Source organism: Chinchilla lanigera, unplaced genomic scaffold (genome assembly GCF_000276665.1).
Source record: "Chinchilla lanigera isolate Chin_1 unplaced genomic scaffold, ChiLan1.0 scaffold00053, whole genome shotgun sequence".
NCBI lineage: Eukaryota > Metazoa > Chordata > Mammalia > Rodentia > Chinchillidae > Chinchilla > Chinchilla lanigera.
In genome coordinates, this window is record NW_004955454.1 from 6,579,203 (window position 1) to 6,593,284 (window position 14,082).

Consider the following 14,082-nt stretch of genomic DNA (forward strand, 5'->3'; position numbering starts at 1 on the left):
GCATTTGCACGCGCCGACCTCAGCCCCGCTGACCTCCCTCAGCCCTCCGCACCTGCAGATGCCCAAGTACAACTCCGCCGCTGGGAGGGCAGCTGCGGTCTCAGCCCCAGCTCTCCTCGAGGGTGGCTGCGCCTCACCCCTTGAGGAATGACCGCCCTCACTGGCTAATAGCCAACTCCTGATCACTCCGCTGTGAGCACTCTGACCCTCTCTTTTTTATTTTTTTGTTTTGTTTTGTTTTGTTTTGTTTTCTGGTACCGGGAATCGAACTCAGGACCTTGCGCTTGCCAGGCAGGTGCTGTGCCGCTGAGCTAGATCCCCAGCCCCCACCCTCCCTCCCTCTTTTAAAAACGTTTTCATTCCTACATGTCTGCAGCACATGTTTACATCCATCACAGCGGGTGGGGACATGTACTTAACACATCTTAATTTTTTTAATTCCCCCTCCCCGCCCTTCCCCCTCCCTCAATCCCTCAATCCTTTTCCCATTTGCAAAACATCTATCTCCCTGTTTCCTACTGTCTTTTTAAAAATTATTTATACTTTGGGTTTTTTATGTGAAAAGTTATGTAAGTATTTAAGCTTGTGTCTGATTTATTTCCCTTAATATTATAGTCTATGGCAGACTAGTACTCCCTGTGTAATGGAAATGTGTAAATACATTTCCTTTTTTTTTTTTATTTTGTCTTTTTGAGACAGGGTCTCCCCATGCAGTTCAGGCTGGCCTTGAGCTCACTTTGTAGCCCAGGCTGGTCTCAAACACGCAACGATCCTCCTGCCTCAGCCTCCCGAGTGCTGGGATTACTGGCCTGCGCCACCACACCCCGCAATACATTTCCTTTATCCATTCATCTGTTGCTGGACATACAGGCCACCTCCAAGCTTTGGCTATGAGGAGCCGTGCCGCTATAAACATGGGTACAATGTATCACTTCATGTCTATGTATCTTCCAGGAAGATACAGTACCAAGAAGGCAAACAGCTGGGTCCGGTGGAATTTCAATTTTTCCTTTTTTGAAGACTCTCCTTACTGATTTTATAGCAGCTGTCTAGTTTACATTCCCACCAATGTCCAAGGTGCGTCTTCCAACTCTCCTTAGAAGATCAGTTTCAGTTTTCAGGGAGCGAATGCCACAAACACTGGTCCAGAGGGCCGCAGGCATTTCCGCCGGGCGACTCGCGGCCTCCCGGTTCTCCACCTTGGGGCTTGAAGCGCTGGGTTCTCTCCACGCTGGCGGCTGCGGGGCGGGGAGCGCCGGGCTGCCGCCCCGCCCCGGCCTTCACCTCCCACTCCCCACCGCTCCACAGCGCGGCTGAATCTGAACGAAGTGGACAACCAGTGGAGACTAAACCAGCTCAACAACGCTGCCACCGCCCTCGTCTTCATCACCGTCGTGTTCAATGTCTTCATCACAGCCTTCGGGGCACAGAAGACTGGCTTCCCGGCTGCCAGGGCCTCCAGGAGTCCGCGCTGAAGCCGCACGGGACCTGGGTGAGGTGCAGCGCCGGGCTCCCAGGCAGCCCTGCACTGGCTGGGGCGGTGGGCTGAGGGATGACCCCTGCCAGGGGGTCTTTAAGCGCTGAAACGGCCTCCACAGAGCCCGCCCTGAGCCTTTTCTACATCGCTGGCGGCTCCTCCTTCGGCTCCGGGCTCAGACTTCCCACAGCCTGGGGTGTGAGGGAATGTGGCTGGTGGGAGGCTCTGCCCCCTGGCAAGAGATGTGGAATTTCTCGTTGCCGCTGCCCAGTAGCCCTCGCCACTCAGACCGCGGTCCACCGGCCAGCAGCAGCAGCCGCCAAACCATCAGGCGCTGGCCGGAAATGCAGCCCCCACTCCTGAGCGGCTGAGCTCCGGAGCTTTCTGTGGGTCCCCAGGCTTGGACAGCTCTGTCTGGCCTGCCCCCCTCACTGCTCTTCCCTGCTTCCCCACAGGGATGGGGTCCAGCACTGCTTCTGCCTCCTTCCTCCCAGAGCTGCCAGGCTGCCAGGCATTTTCCACGGCCCCTGGGAGAGCTTCTAAGAAAGCTGTGTAGATGCTCTTGGTCCCCACCTGCAGCGCCTGAATGAAGATTTTTTTTTTTTTTTGGTACCGGGACTTGAACTCAGGACCTTGCGCTTGCCAGGCAGACGCTTGTGCCACTGAGCTACATCCCCGGCTGAAGATGTTTTACTGGGCGAAATGATTCCCTCTTGGGGTGGAGCCCTGAGCCCAGACTCGTATTCTGCCCACCTTTCTTCCCAGGCAGGATCCTGATGTGGACATGCTGGCGGCTGAGCGAGCCCAGCCTGGGGACGCAGGTTCTGACTCTGCCCCCTCTCCTGCCTCTGCTCCAGGCCTGTAAAATGAATTCTTTCTCTCCATAAAGACCTCTGCAAATCCAGTCTGAGTCCATTTTTTGTCTTCAGCGGCCAAGGCTCCAGCTCCAGGGTTGGCGTCTGCCTGCCCTTTCCTTCTGGGTCCTAGAAGGAGCTAATATCTGTTCCAACCGCAGATGTGTCAGTTCTGGACTGACAGGGTATGATCAAAACATATAGGGAAGGGCTCAATTTAAAGAATTTATTAAAAATAAACACAGAATTTATTAAAATACACATAGAAATAAAGAACTTATTACAGCAAAAGACACAATGCACCTGAGCATGGTGGTACACGCCTGTAATCCCAGCATGGGGGAGGCTGAGGCAGGAAGAACTCTGTGATTTTTAGGCTAGCCTGAGTTCAAGGCTAGCCTGGACTACATATTGAGACTCTGTCTCAAATCCCCTCCCAAAGACACATTGCCACTAATCCCTTTTGCTTCAAAAACACTGATCCCGTCATTCTTGCCATTTTCTGAAACAGTTCCTGAAGCCCTTTTTCATGAGTGCCCTTGCAAGGTATGATCAGAAATCCAGTGAAGGCTGTTGTGTCATCCAATGGAAATGCGGACTCCTTAAAAACCTGGTGTGTCCTCATCCACCCTCACTCACCAAGCCTGGGACTGTGAGGCTTCCAGTTCTTCCCTAAAGTCAAAATGACCACAAAAGGTGAAAAAGTTTTAAATCAATTTGGGACAACACAACTGGAGACTTTCACAGGGCGTGGTGGCGCACACCTGTAATCCCAGCACTCGGGAGGCTGAGGCAGGAGGATTGTTGGGAGTTCAAGGCCAGCCTGGGCTACAAAGTGAGCTCAAGGCCAGCTTGAACTGCATAGTGAGACCCTGTCTCAAAAAGACAAAAAACAGAAACAAACAAACAAACAAAAAAACAACTCAAGACCGTCTTGGAAGAAGACCTCCACCCTGAACTGTGGGAAAGAGGCAGGAATAATGTGACAGCTGTGTTTTGAGCGGCGGTGGTGGGGGCAGTATTCTGGAGCGGGATTAATGCTCATGTGTCTTTCAGCACCATAGTTTTTAAAAAGAATTTAAGCATTCACCATATTTGCTGATCACATCTTACCGAAGCATGATCCTTTCCAAGAACGTACTATAAACCTTTTTTCGCTTTTAAGCACGCATCTAAGCATATGAACTTTGATCTTTGCCTAGGCATACATAACTGGGAAAGTTCACTTGCACCTGTAAAGCCACAGGGCATCCCCTGCCCAAACTGAAAGCATTTATTTATTTTTCGTGGTGCTGGGATGGAGCCCAGGACCCCACGCATGCTAGGTAAGCGTTCTACCCCTGAGCTACAGCCCCAGCCTCATCTGCTGTTTCAGAACAAGCCACACAAGGGGCTGGGGATTTGGTTCAGCGGAACAGCCCCTGCCTGGCAAGTGCGAGGTCCTGAGTTCAAATCTCAGTACAAAAAAGAAAAAGAATATAGGATACTATGGAAAGTACACTCAGTAGAAAAACAGTAAGCCACACACAGCTTCTCCACTGCCCACAAACCATTCTGCGCTGTTCTCCCAGTGGGTCTGCAGCCTTTCTCAGCAGAAACACCACCCTGTTAACCTGAGCAGGTCGTTCATTCATCCCTGACTGAGATATGGAAGAGGACAGTTCTGTACCCTTTCTGAGTAAACCCCAGCGGAGAGAATGCCATCCCCACCAGAGCAGACACCAAACTAGCAGCGCGGGTGGAGGGGCGGGGAGTCCTCGGCACGGCCAGGAGAGGCTGGCGAGCTGAGGGACAGCGATGCGATCCTTGGGCCCCTCAGCCCCACCCTCTCCCACCACACATGGGTCACAGGAAGACACGGGAGCCAGTGGTTTTCTACGAAGATGCTGTATTTAATGTCTTCCCTTCCCCCACCCGAGACATTTCCCTACAGAGCAGGGGCCAGAACGGCCCCTTAAGGCAGATGGTGTGGAAGTAACAAACACAAGGCACTGGCCTGGGAACAGGGGTGCAGGCAGGCGGGGCAAGCCCCAGGCATCAGGAGAAGTGGAACGGCAGAGCTGCAGGGACCGGTTCTGGCCTTCCAGTGCAATGCCAAGAATGAGAGCGGCCCTAGAGACCCTGGCCCCTAGCTGACCAGCTGCGGCCCTCCCTGCTTCCTACGCGCTCTTTCCAGGCGGCAGAAAGCCTGAGCAGGAACCAGAAGAGGCCACAGCCCGGGGGCAGGTAGGGCATCCATGAGCCACAACAGCCCAACCCGATTCCTTAGAGGAAGGCAGTGATTCTTCCAGCGCCCCACAGATCCCCGCGGCCTCCAGCCTCCAGCCTCCAGCCGAGCTTCTGCTCTTGGTGAACGCAGATGCCCTGGGCAGGCCTTGCAGCTCCAAACGCTGCCTCTGGTCTGTCACAGCGTGGACCTTGGGCTCAGCCACCCCTGCTCAGGATCCCGCTGCACTTCCCCCAGCCCCTTCTCCCCCACGTCAGGGCGTCCTCCACGCACTCGGGGTTCAGGGGCAAGCACCCAAATGCAACACTGGGGAGCTCAGCAGCAGCGGTAGAACAGTCCCCGGCCACAGAAGCGCCTGGGGTTTATTAGTGCAAAAGACAAGTCCGTGACCACTGGTGACAGAAAGGGGGCGCCACAGACTGCAAAGGCCGGGGGTATTTCCCTGAAACTGCTCCACTTGAGTTCTTCTGACCCCTTGCCCCCTCCCCTGGGGAAGGGACTTCCCGGTCTTCCACTGCTCCCTGCTCCCCGCCACCCTTGCCTGTCCCCTGCCTCCGCACAGGGCCAGGTGGCTGGGCCTTCTCCGCCCCTCCCCGCCTGGCCTCCACACCCGTGTCTAAGGAGCACCGCCACATTCCCTCTAAGCTCTCCTCGCGCAGCACGCATGTCCTCCGAGGCTCCGCCCAGGGCGAGCTGGAGGGGGCGGGGCACCTCTCCCTGGCCTTCTTCAGCCCGCCCATTTTGCAGAGCCACACTGCGATCACTAGTGGCAAGAGACGCACTGCCTCCCAGACCCCACCTCCCTCCCACCCCACCCCCTACCGGAAGGCACCCCCAGCTCTGTGAGTCCAGTCCCAGGTGAGTGCCCCAGGAGCGCTTCCATTAATGCCCTAAGGGTGGCCAGCAGCTCGGTGGCTACCCGGAGAGATGTGGATTTGGGAGCTCAAGCCTGGGCAAGGGCCAGACCTGCTCCAGACAGGACAGCACCGCTGGACGGGACGGTGCTCAAGGGCCACACTGCAGCACACAAGCGGGCCTGAGGTTTGCAAGTGGGGACATCCCCTCGGCATACATGCCCCGCCAAGGCCAGGTCTGCACAGCAGTTCACGGCCAACACTCCTCACGGCGCGCACGGGGGTCACTGGAACGCGCCTCCAGCCAGGGGTGAGGACGGGTCTCCTCTCCCTGACCGCGCTGCTCCACGCTCTCAGAAGCCATCGTCTCTGTCAGCCGAGCGAGTGGCAGAGGAGCCCTGGGACCTGAATCCACATGAGGGGCAGCTCCTGGTGGAGAGGAGCTCCGCGCTGAGGCCTCTTGGGACCCAGGCACCCTGCTGCTCCCCGTCTTCCCGTCCTCTGCACCGAGCAGGGCACTGGGAAGCAACCCCAAGTCACGAGCCACGGCGGTGGGTCCAGCCAGCCCCACCACGGGCCTCACGGCATCTTCACCTGGCGGCGGTTCCACATGCCGCGCTTGGAATGGAAGTGATGGAAGAAATTCCTGAGGGAGAGACGCTCCACTTCCAGGCCTGCTTGGAGGATCCTGAGGAGGGAGGAGTGGGCATGAGCCCGCAGCCCTCAGAGTCACCCCTTCCACCCTGACCTCCGACCCTCCTCCCTCAGGAGCCTCCCACAGGGCAGAGGAAGTAGGTACGGTGGGAAGAAGCCAGCCAGCCAGCCGGGGCTGGAGTCCCAGCTCCCTGACTGCGCAAGTGACGCCATCTGTCAGAGCCTGCTCACCACCGCTAGGAGGAGGATGCTAACCTTATAAACATGCCCGGCTGTGCATACAGACCCACCGCCTCTAGTCACATATATAGGGATGATGGATGCCAAGTGCCCAGCACAGGCCCAGCACACACCGAGGGCCCAGAGACTGCCGAGACTTTGCTCCCTATCTACAGGGGCAGAGCCCTGGAGCCACACAGCCTGTCTCAGGCCCGCCCTGTTCTGTTCTGCTCTGTTCAAGTCCGTTCTTTTCTTTTCTTCCTTCTTTTCCTTCTTTCTTTCTTTCTTTTTTTCTTTCTTTTTTTTTGAGACAGGGTCTCGCTATGCAGTTCAGGCTGGCCTTGAGCTCACTTTGTAGCCCAGGCAGGTCTCAAACTCGCAACGATCCTCCTGCCTCAGCCTCCCAAGTGCTGGGATTACAGGCGTGCACCACCACACCCGGCTTCAGGTTTTTTTTGTTTTGTTTTCTTTTTCTTTCTTTAACAGCACTGGGGATGGACCCTCAGGCACCTGCGTGCCAGGCAGGTGCTCTGAACTTGAGCACCTCCGCCCACCCTGCTCCTTGTCTCCATGCGCAGCTCCCCGGCAGCAGTTTCTTTCTTGTTGGGCCTCAGAGGAAGCAAGAGGAGTAGGAGGTACGCTGGAGGCCTGCACTGGAGCACGAAGCCCAGCACGAAGCCCAGCACGAAGCCCAGGGTGGCATAACTGCGACTCTGAGCTTCTCAAAGTGCAGCTCCAGGCTGCTGCGATCCAGCCTTGTGAAATCTGAGCTATCTCCATCCCTGCCCCCGCCCTCCACCCTTAATTCTCTTTGTATTGTCACCATCCTTTTCTTTCTTCCTTCCTCCCATGGGAAAACCATGAACAGGCTGCTTTTTAAGCTTCTGAGACTTTCGTAAGAGAGGCTTGGGGCAAACTGTTAACGACTCTCTGTGACTTGGTTTTCTTCTCTGAAAAATGGGGATACTTGTGCCTAATAACAAGGTTACTTGCGTGACTCACCTGCAGAGCACAGGCACCCAGTGACAGTGGCTGCACCCTTCCCTGGGTCTCGGGAAGAAAGGTCGACCTTCCCTGTCAGGTCGCCTTCCCCGGTGCACCTCTTCCAGGAACTTTCCAACCCTGATGCCCTTTCTTTCCCCCTCACTCTCCTTTGCCCCACCTCAGGATCAAAGCTCAAGGCACCACACTCTTTCCTTTCCCTTCTTCTAGTGCAAACATCTTCTTCTTCTCTTTTCTTTACTTTTCTGGTAGCAGGGATTGAACTCAGGACCTCGTGCTTAACAGGCAGGTGCTTGTACCTCTGAGCTACATCCCTGGCTCTTCTCCTTTTTTTTTTTTTGATACAGGGTTCATCCACTACTCTATGCCAGGCTGGGATCTTCCAGCCTCGACCTCTTGAGAGCTGGGATTATGGGTGCACACCGCCATCCCTGGAGGCAGCAAATGTCTTGAAAGAGGAATCTCACACCAACACAGGGAGAAGCGTCCTCACTACCGTGTGCTCCTCCCTCCCCTACGACCTCGCTCCCTGCCAAGCCCGCAGTTGGCACTGAGTTCTTTCTTCTCTCAGGCCGAGCCCGCAGTTGGCACTGAGTTCTATGCGCCTTTCTTCTCTCAGGCCAAGCTCTTTCACTCTTGGCCGCCAGGGTCTCAGTGCCCCTGGGAACCTCACCGCCCTCTAGTGGTCCACCCTGTCTCTCTTGCTGGCCCTGCATCTTTCCTGACCTTGGCCTGTGTTGACTTCACCCTCCCTGCAGGTGGCGCTAGCGGGGGAGAAGGGCTGGCCAGGCTCATCTCCACCAGAGTTCCCACCTGGTGCTGAGAACACTGCCCCTTGCATTTGCACAGCTCAGTGGTTTTTGCTTTTCCTCTGACACTTCACCAACCTTTAACTTTAGTGGTCACACCAGCCCAGTGACACAGACAGCAGGAGCAGGAGCGTCACCTCCTCTGCAAGCTGAGAGCTGAGAGCACCGGGATGTGTGACCTCGGTGGATCCCACCCGTCCCCTCCCCGAGCACCACGCCGAACGGAATCCCAGCCCTCCCTTGGATCCCTCCCTCCGCAGTCACCTGTCCAGCAGCTCCCAGTCTTCTCCGCCCCAGCGGTCCCGGAACTCCTTGGTGTTCATGCCTCCGATCTTGTCCAGGTCTGACTTGTAGATGCCGAGCAGTCCGAACCCATTCACCTCCCAGTAGCCTGTGGACAGCCAAGCAGCTGCGGTGAGCCAAGCTGGGGCCAGGAGGCCGCAGAGGCCTCAGGCTGTGCGCTAGGACAGGGCTGAGTGGCAGCGCAGGCTGAGAGCTCTCTCCGCTGAGCACACACCTTACCTACTGGGGGAAGGGCCCCGCCGGAGGTTCAGGGCTCAGCACATGCAGCAGTGAGCCCGGCTGACCCGGGGCCTACAGTTAGCTGTGAGAACAGCAGCCTCGGAGTTACCGTGCCCCTCCCTCTCTGTAGGCAGAGAGCTCTGGCCGAGATGCCCGCATAGCATCCCAGGGCACAGCATCTGTGTACGACAGACGCTTCCTCGGTGTCTGACAAGCAAGTGAGGGGAAGCGGGGCAGGAACATTCGCTGCTGCACCAGCTGCTCGGGTGGACGGTCTACGGGGGCGGCACGGCAAGGGGCGCTGCCATTCGCCAACGTGCCCACCTGCGGCTCTGAGGTTAGGAACCACAGAGGAGGGGCCTCCCCTCCTCCCCAGGCAGGGCGGGGCAGGGGCTCACCCTCAGGCCACCAAGGGGTGGCCCCGCAGTGCAGCCTCATCACCATGGGGGCGAAGGCCATCTTGCCCTCCACACAGTGCTTCCGGATGGTGTCGATGACTCCGGGGGGAAAGTAGATGTGGAGGTCACAGAGGAAGATGATGCTGTGAGGGTCCTGGGGGCCAAACAGCGGGGTCACCAGGCCCTCAGGACTCCTGGGAGAAACCTTAGGCTCTGCCCTGTTGGAACGATGGCCAAACCCGCACAAACCCACCCGCTGGGCAGACATCCGTAGTCAGAGCGGTGTTCTCACCATCGAGGGCCAGCCCTGCTCCTCTCCCTGCTGTTTACGGGCTCTGAGGACCCGGCACAACTGAGCAAATGCTCCCCTGCCATCTGCTTAGCCCCTCTCTGCCGCTGGCCCCACAAGGAGCACAGAAGATGCTCCCTGCTGTGGTTTGGGCAAGGGTCCCTGAAGGGCCATGTAGCAGACTTGGTCCCCAGCCTGGGGAGTTGCTGGCAGGTGCGGGACCCTTTGGGAGCTGAGGGCTGTGGCAGAAGCAGGTGACTGGAGGCCTTGGAGGGGATCCTGGGACCCTGGGCTCCTCCCGTCTGTCTTTTTTGCTTCCCTGCCACCGCAAGGGGAGCAGCTTCCTCTCCCACTGTGACATATTGCGCTGCCACCGGCCCAAAGGCAATGGGACCAACCCACTGTGGGCTGCAACCAGGAATTAACATGAGCACTCCTTCCTGGGAAGGTGATTCTCTCAGGTATTCCTTACAGTTAGGGGAAGCTGGCTCACACACCCCCGGGTCCCTGTGTGCTTCCCCACTGGACGGCTGACTCCCTCACACATCACGAAGTTCTCTCTGCCTCTTAAACCCATTTCCTGACCCCTTTCCAGGCCAGCTAGTTACCTTCACCAAGTCAATGCCAGCCTGAAGTCCAGCTGAGCGCTCAAAGTTCCCACTGAGCTTCATATACTGGTAGCTGCAGAAGGAAAGAAAGGAGGAGCTGAGTGTTAGGAGTCAGCTGCTGGGGTCCCCGGCATAGAGATGCTAAATGCACCGCGGTGAGATTATGCACAGGGGAGTCCTGGGAAAGAACTAAAGACTAGAAATCAGGGAAGCCGGGTGGGGCAGCTCACTCCTAGACCCGGCAGCCCTAGGACTTCAGGAAGGAGGTTCCCAGGCTGCGCCCCGGTTGTGCAGCAGGGAGCTGGGGAAGGGGGGTCCTCACCTCCGCAGCTTGGACCTCTTCAGGGCCATCTCAACATCCATGTCCTCACTGCTGTAGTCGGTGATGATGACGTTGAAGTGCGGGTCGCCGGTGACCTGCGACAGGTTTTCCATGTCTCTGATGAACTGCTGCACCCAGCGCGCCTGGTTCTTCACTACCCCCGTGTGCCGGGCAGAAAGAAACAGAGGTAAGAAAAGATGAACATCGCTCTCAACGCACACGTGAGTCAGGAATCCCCACCAGGCCCCTGCTGTGAAGATAGTACAACTTTCAGCAAGCCACGAGCAAGACACTAGGGACCGGGGCTGGGGATTTAGCTCAGCGGCACAGCGCCTGCCTAGCAAGCGCAAGGTCATGAATTCCAGTCCCGGTACCGGAAAAAAACCAAACCAAAAAAAAAAAAAGACACTAGGGACCTGAAGGAGAGAACTACTCCCAGTGAAGGGACCTCTGTCCTGAGCTCCCTGCAAGGCTCCCGCGCAGGCCCAGGAGAGGGCCTCGGGCTGGGGTCACAGCAATCCTGCCGGGCTCTGACAATCAATCTTACTGTCACTATTTCCAGTCCTACCCCGCTGCTACACCCCTGCCTGTCATCATCAAAACCACTGAGGGCTTGGGATGCGGTTCAGCAGCAGAGCACTTGCGGAGTGAGCACACGCAAGGCCCTGGCCTGCATGCTCAGCACCAAAAAACTAAACCATCGTCTCTAGTCCTCTTTGTGCTGTATTTCCTCAACAACAAGTTCAAGTGATGGTCACAGCCACCCAGGAGACCTCGTGGGAGAGAAAGGGCTCCAGCCACCGAGTCAGTCTCTAGGCTCAGCTCCAACACTCGCTGTCACCTTAAGCACACTCCCTCTCTTTGCTGAGCCGCGGCTCCTCTCTTAGGTTCCCGGGAGACTGAAATGGGGAAACAGACTTAGTGCCGTGGGAACCGCCCTGCAGAGGCTCACCGGGCACAATGAAGTGGACCACGGCTCGGTGATTCCAGGAGAAGCCCTGGGGCCAGCACAGCTTGGGCTCGGGATCCCGGACGTTCAGGACATGCCTCCGCCGCCGCCGGCTGTGGGGGCTCCAGACCAGGCCCTGCAGGTTCCGGGGCTCGGCCTCTTCTGCACCAGCCGGGTCGACGCCCTGCCAGCCCCGCGTGGACACGTACTCTGACAGCCTCACCAGGCGCTGGCCTTGTTCCAGCAGCTCGAGCTCCAAGAGGTAGCGGCCCCCACGCAGCTGGTCCTGACGCTTCTCCACGTTCACAATGCGCTGCAGCTGGTATCTCCTGCGGCACAAAGGGTGGGGGCTTGAGTGCTTCCTCCCCAAAGCAAGGGCAGCCCAGCATGCTGCAAGGCAACAGGCCCATTGCCAGGAGAAGCTGATTTCTGTCCTAGCTTTGCCATTGGCTAGGGGTAGAGACTCAAGCGAGATGCCCAGCCTCTCTAGGTCTCACAGCCTCCATCTTCAAAACTGCACTGTTTGTAGCTTTTCGTGTGTGTGTGTCTTTTTTTTGAGACAGGGTCTCACTATGCAGTTCAGGCTGGCCTTGAGCTCACTTCGTAGCCCAGGCTGGTCTCAAATTCACAATGATCCTCCTGCCTCAGCCTCCTGATTGCTGGGATTACAGGCGTGCGCCACCACACCCGGCATTTGTAGCTTTTTTTTTGTTTTGGTACTGGGAATCGAACTCAGGACCTTGCACTTGCCAGGCAGATGTTTATGCCATTGAGCTATATTTCCAGCAAAAATGCACTACTGAGCTGTAATCATCTCCACGAGCTTTTCCAGCTCTGAGACCCTAAGTAGACTAAGAGGCGTCACAGTGCAGAGGCTCCTTCAGAAATTGACCCTCAAGGGCCGGGGATACGGCTCAGCAGCACAAGCACCTGCCTGGCAAGCACAAGGTCCTGAATTTGATTCCTGGTATCAAAAAAAAAAAAGAGAAATTAACCCTCGATAATAAACACATTGTTCAAGTTAAAAGTCTGTAAGACACAATGAGTTATTACATGAGTGTTAAATGGTTGGCTCAGTATCGTTAGCCACTAGATAATTGATAATTGAAATCACAAGCTGCATGGTAGTGACATAAAAAACAGACACACAGGCTGATGGGACAGAATACAGAACCCAGAAATAAATCCAGCACCTTGGACAAGAACACACATGGGCTAGAGGACCATCCTCTTCAACAGAGGGTGCTGGGAAAAGTGGATATGCTTGTATAGAAGAATCAAATTGGGCTTCTATTTCTCACCATATACAAAAGCCACCTCAAAATGAATCAGACTTAAATGTAAGGCCTTCTCTTTCTTTCTTTTTTTTTTCTTTTTTGTCATTTTTGGAGACAGGGTGTCACTATGCAGTTCAGACTGGCCTTGAGCTCACTTTGTAGCCCAGGCTGGTCTTGAACTTGCAACAATCCTCCTGCCTCAGCCTCCTGAGTGCTGGGATTACAGGCATGAGCCACCATGCCTGGCTTAAACGTAAGGCCTGAAACTATGACGCTTCTGAAGAAAACATAGGGGAAATGCTTCAGGACACTGCATGAGGCAAAGATTCTTGGGAGGGCCAGGGATGTAGCTCAGTGGCATAAGTGCCTGCCTGGCAAGTGCAAGGTGCTGAGTTCGATTCCCAGTACCAAAAAGAAAAAAAAAAAAAGATTCCTGGGATATTACTTCAGAAGCACAGGTGAAAAAAGCAAAAGTTGACCAGCAGAACTACATCAAACTAAAAAGCACAGGAAAGGGGACATTCAACAGATGAAGAAATAACCTCCAGGAGAAAGTATGTGCAAGATGCTCATTCAGTAAGAGATCAGCAGTGAGTATCCAGAGTACAAAAGAACTCACAAAACACAAGTCATCTGATTTACAGCTGCACGAATGACCTGAACAGATACTTTGCTTTTGTTTGTTTTTGTTTGTTTCTTTGCTTTTGTGGTACTGAAAATTAAACCCAGGAATGTTCTACCTCTGAGCTATGTCCCAAGCCCCCCTATTTGATATTTTATTTTGAAGCAGGGTCTTCTTTTTCTTTTAATTTTTGTTTTAAAGAAAAAGAAACAAAAAGACAAAAAAAAAAAAAAAACTTCCAAGACAATATGATGGGAGGGTAACAATGTTTAATACATTGTACATTGTTATCTTCAAATTAGTTCCTCACAGTATGAGATATCAGCATTTAATTGTCCAAACAATATTAGCACAAACCTACTGAAGCAGGGTGTTCTAAGTCATTAAATTGCCCAGGTTGGGCTCAAACTGGTGATCCTCCTACCTCAGCCTCCCAGAGCACTCTGGTTTACAAGCATGTGCTACCATGCCCATGTCTAAATAAACAATTTTTAAGAGGCTACACAGCTGGGCGTGGTGGTATATACCTGCAATCCCAGCAGCTGGGAGGGTACGGCAGAAAGATCACAAATTCAAGGCCAGTCTGGGCTACAAAATGAGACACTATCTCAAAAACAAAACAAAACAAAATGAAGTATATTTTAAAGAAAGAGGATATGGCCGGGATATAGCTCAGTGGCACAAATGCCTGCCTGGCAAGCACAAGGTCCTGAGTTCGATTCCCGGTGCCAACAGCAACAAAAAAAAAGGATATGCAAATAGCCAAATGTCTATAGAGAAAAGGCTCAGCCAGTCTTGGTGGTACACGATCGTAAACCCAGGACTCTGAGAGGCTGAGGCTGGAGGTTTCAAATTTGAGCCTATCCTAGGCAATTTAGCAAGTTGGTGAGCGCTGGTCTCCAAATAAAATGTATTAAAACAAAAGGGCGGGGTATATACCTCAGTGCAAAGGCTCTTAAATTCAATCCCCAGTACTGCAAAACAAAAACAAAGCAAAAC

The 14,082-nt window shown here is 54.8% G+C and overlaps 2 protein-coding genes across 9 annotated transcripts in view; one reads left to right on the top strand and one right to left on the bottom strand.

Moving 5' to 3' along the window:
* Positions 1–3,151, top strand: part of Ninj2 (ninjurin 2) — a 135,676-nt gene extending 132,525 nt beyond the window's left edge. For 5 of the 8 annotated variants that reach the window (XM_005396010.2, XM_013520270.1, XM_013520271.1 and 2 more), the window contains 2 exons: positions 1,309–1,492; positions 1,933–2,079. In XM_005396010.2, the coding sequence (XP_005396067.1) occupies positions 1,309–1,475 (167 nt within the window). In that variant the 3' untranslated portion in view covers positions 1,476–1,492; positions 1,933–2,079. Of the gene's footprint in view, positions 1–1,308; positions 1,498–1,932; positions 2,080–2,242; positions 2,578–2,842 lie in introns of those variants that run through there. The other 3 variants (XM_013520269.1, XM_005396012.2, XM_005396013.2) reach the window with 3 other exon arrangements.
* A 1,051-nt stretch (positions 3,152–4,202) lies between these two features.
* The window catches only part of B4galnt3 (beta-1,4-N-acetyl-galactosaminyl transferase 3), a gene marked incomplete at its 5' end in the record, with an annotated part of 20,311 nt that continues 10,431 nt past the window's right edge, over positions 4,203–14,082 (bottom strand). The window contains 6 exon segments of the mRNA XM_013520228.1: positions 4,203–6,100; positions 8,361–8,487; positions 9,017–9,170; positions 9,914–9,986; positions 10,236–10,389; positions 11,188–11,513. Of these exon segments, the coding sequence (XP_013375682.1) occupies positions 5,992–6,100; positions 8,361–8,487; positions 9,017–9,170; positions 9,914–9,986; positions 10,236–10,389; positions 11,188–11,513 (943 nt within the window).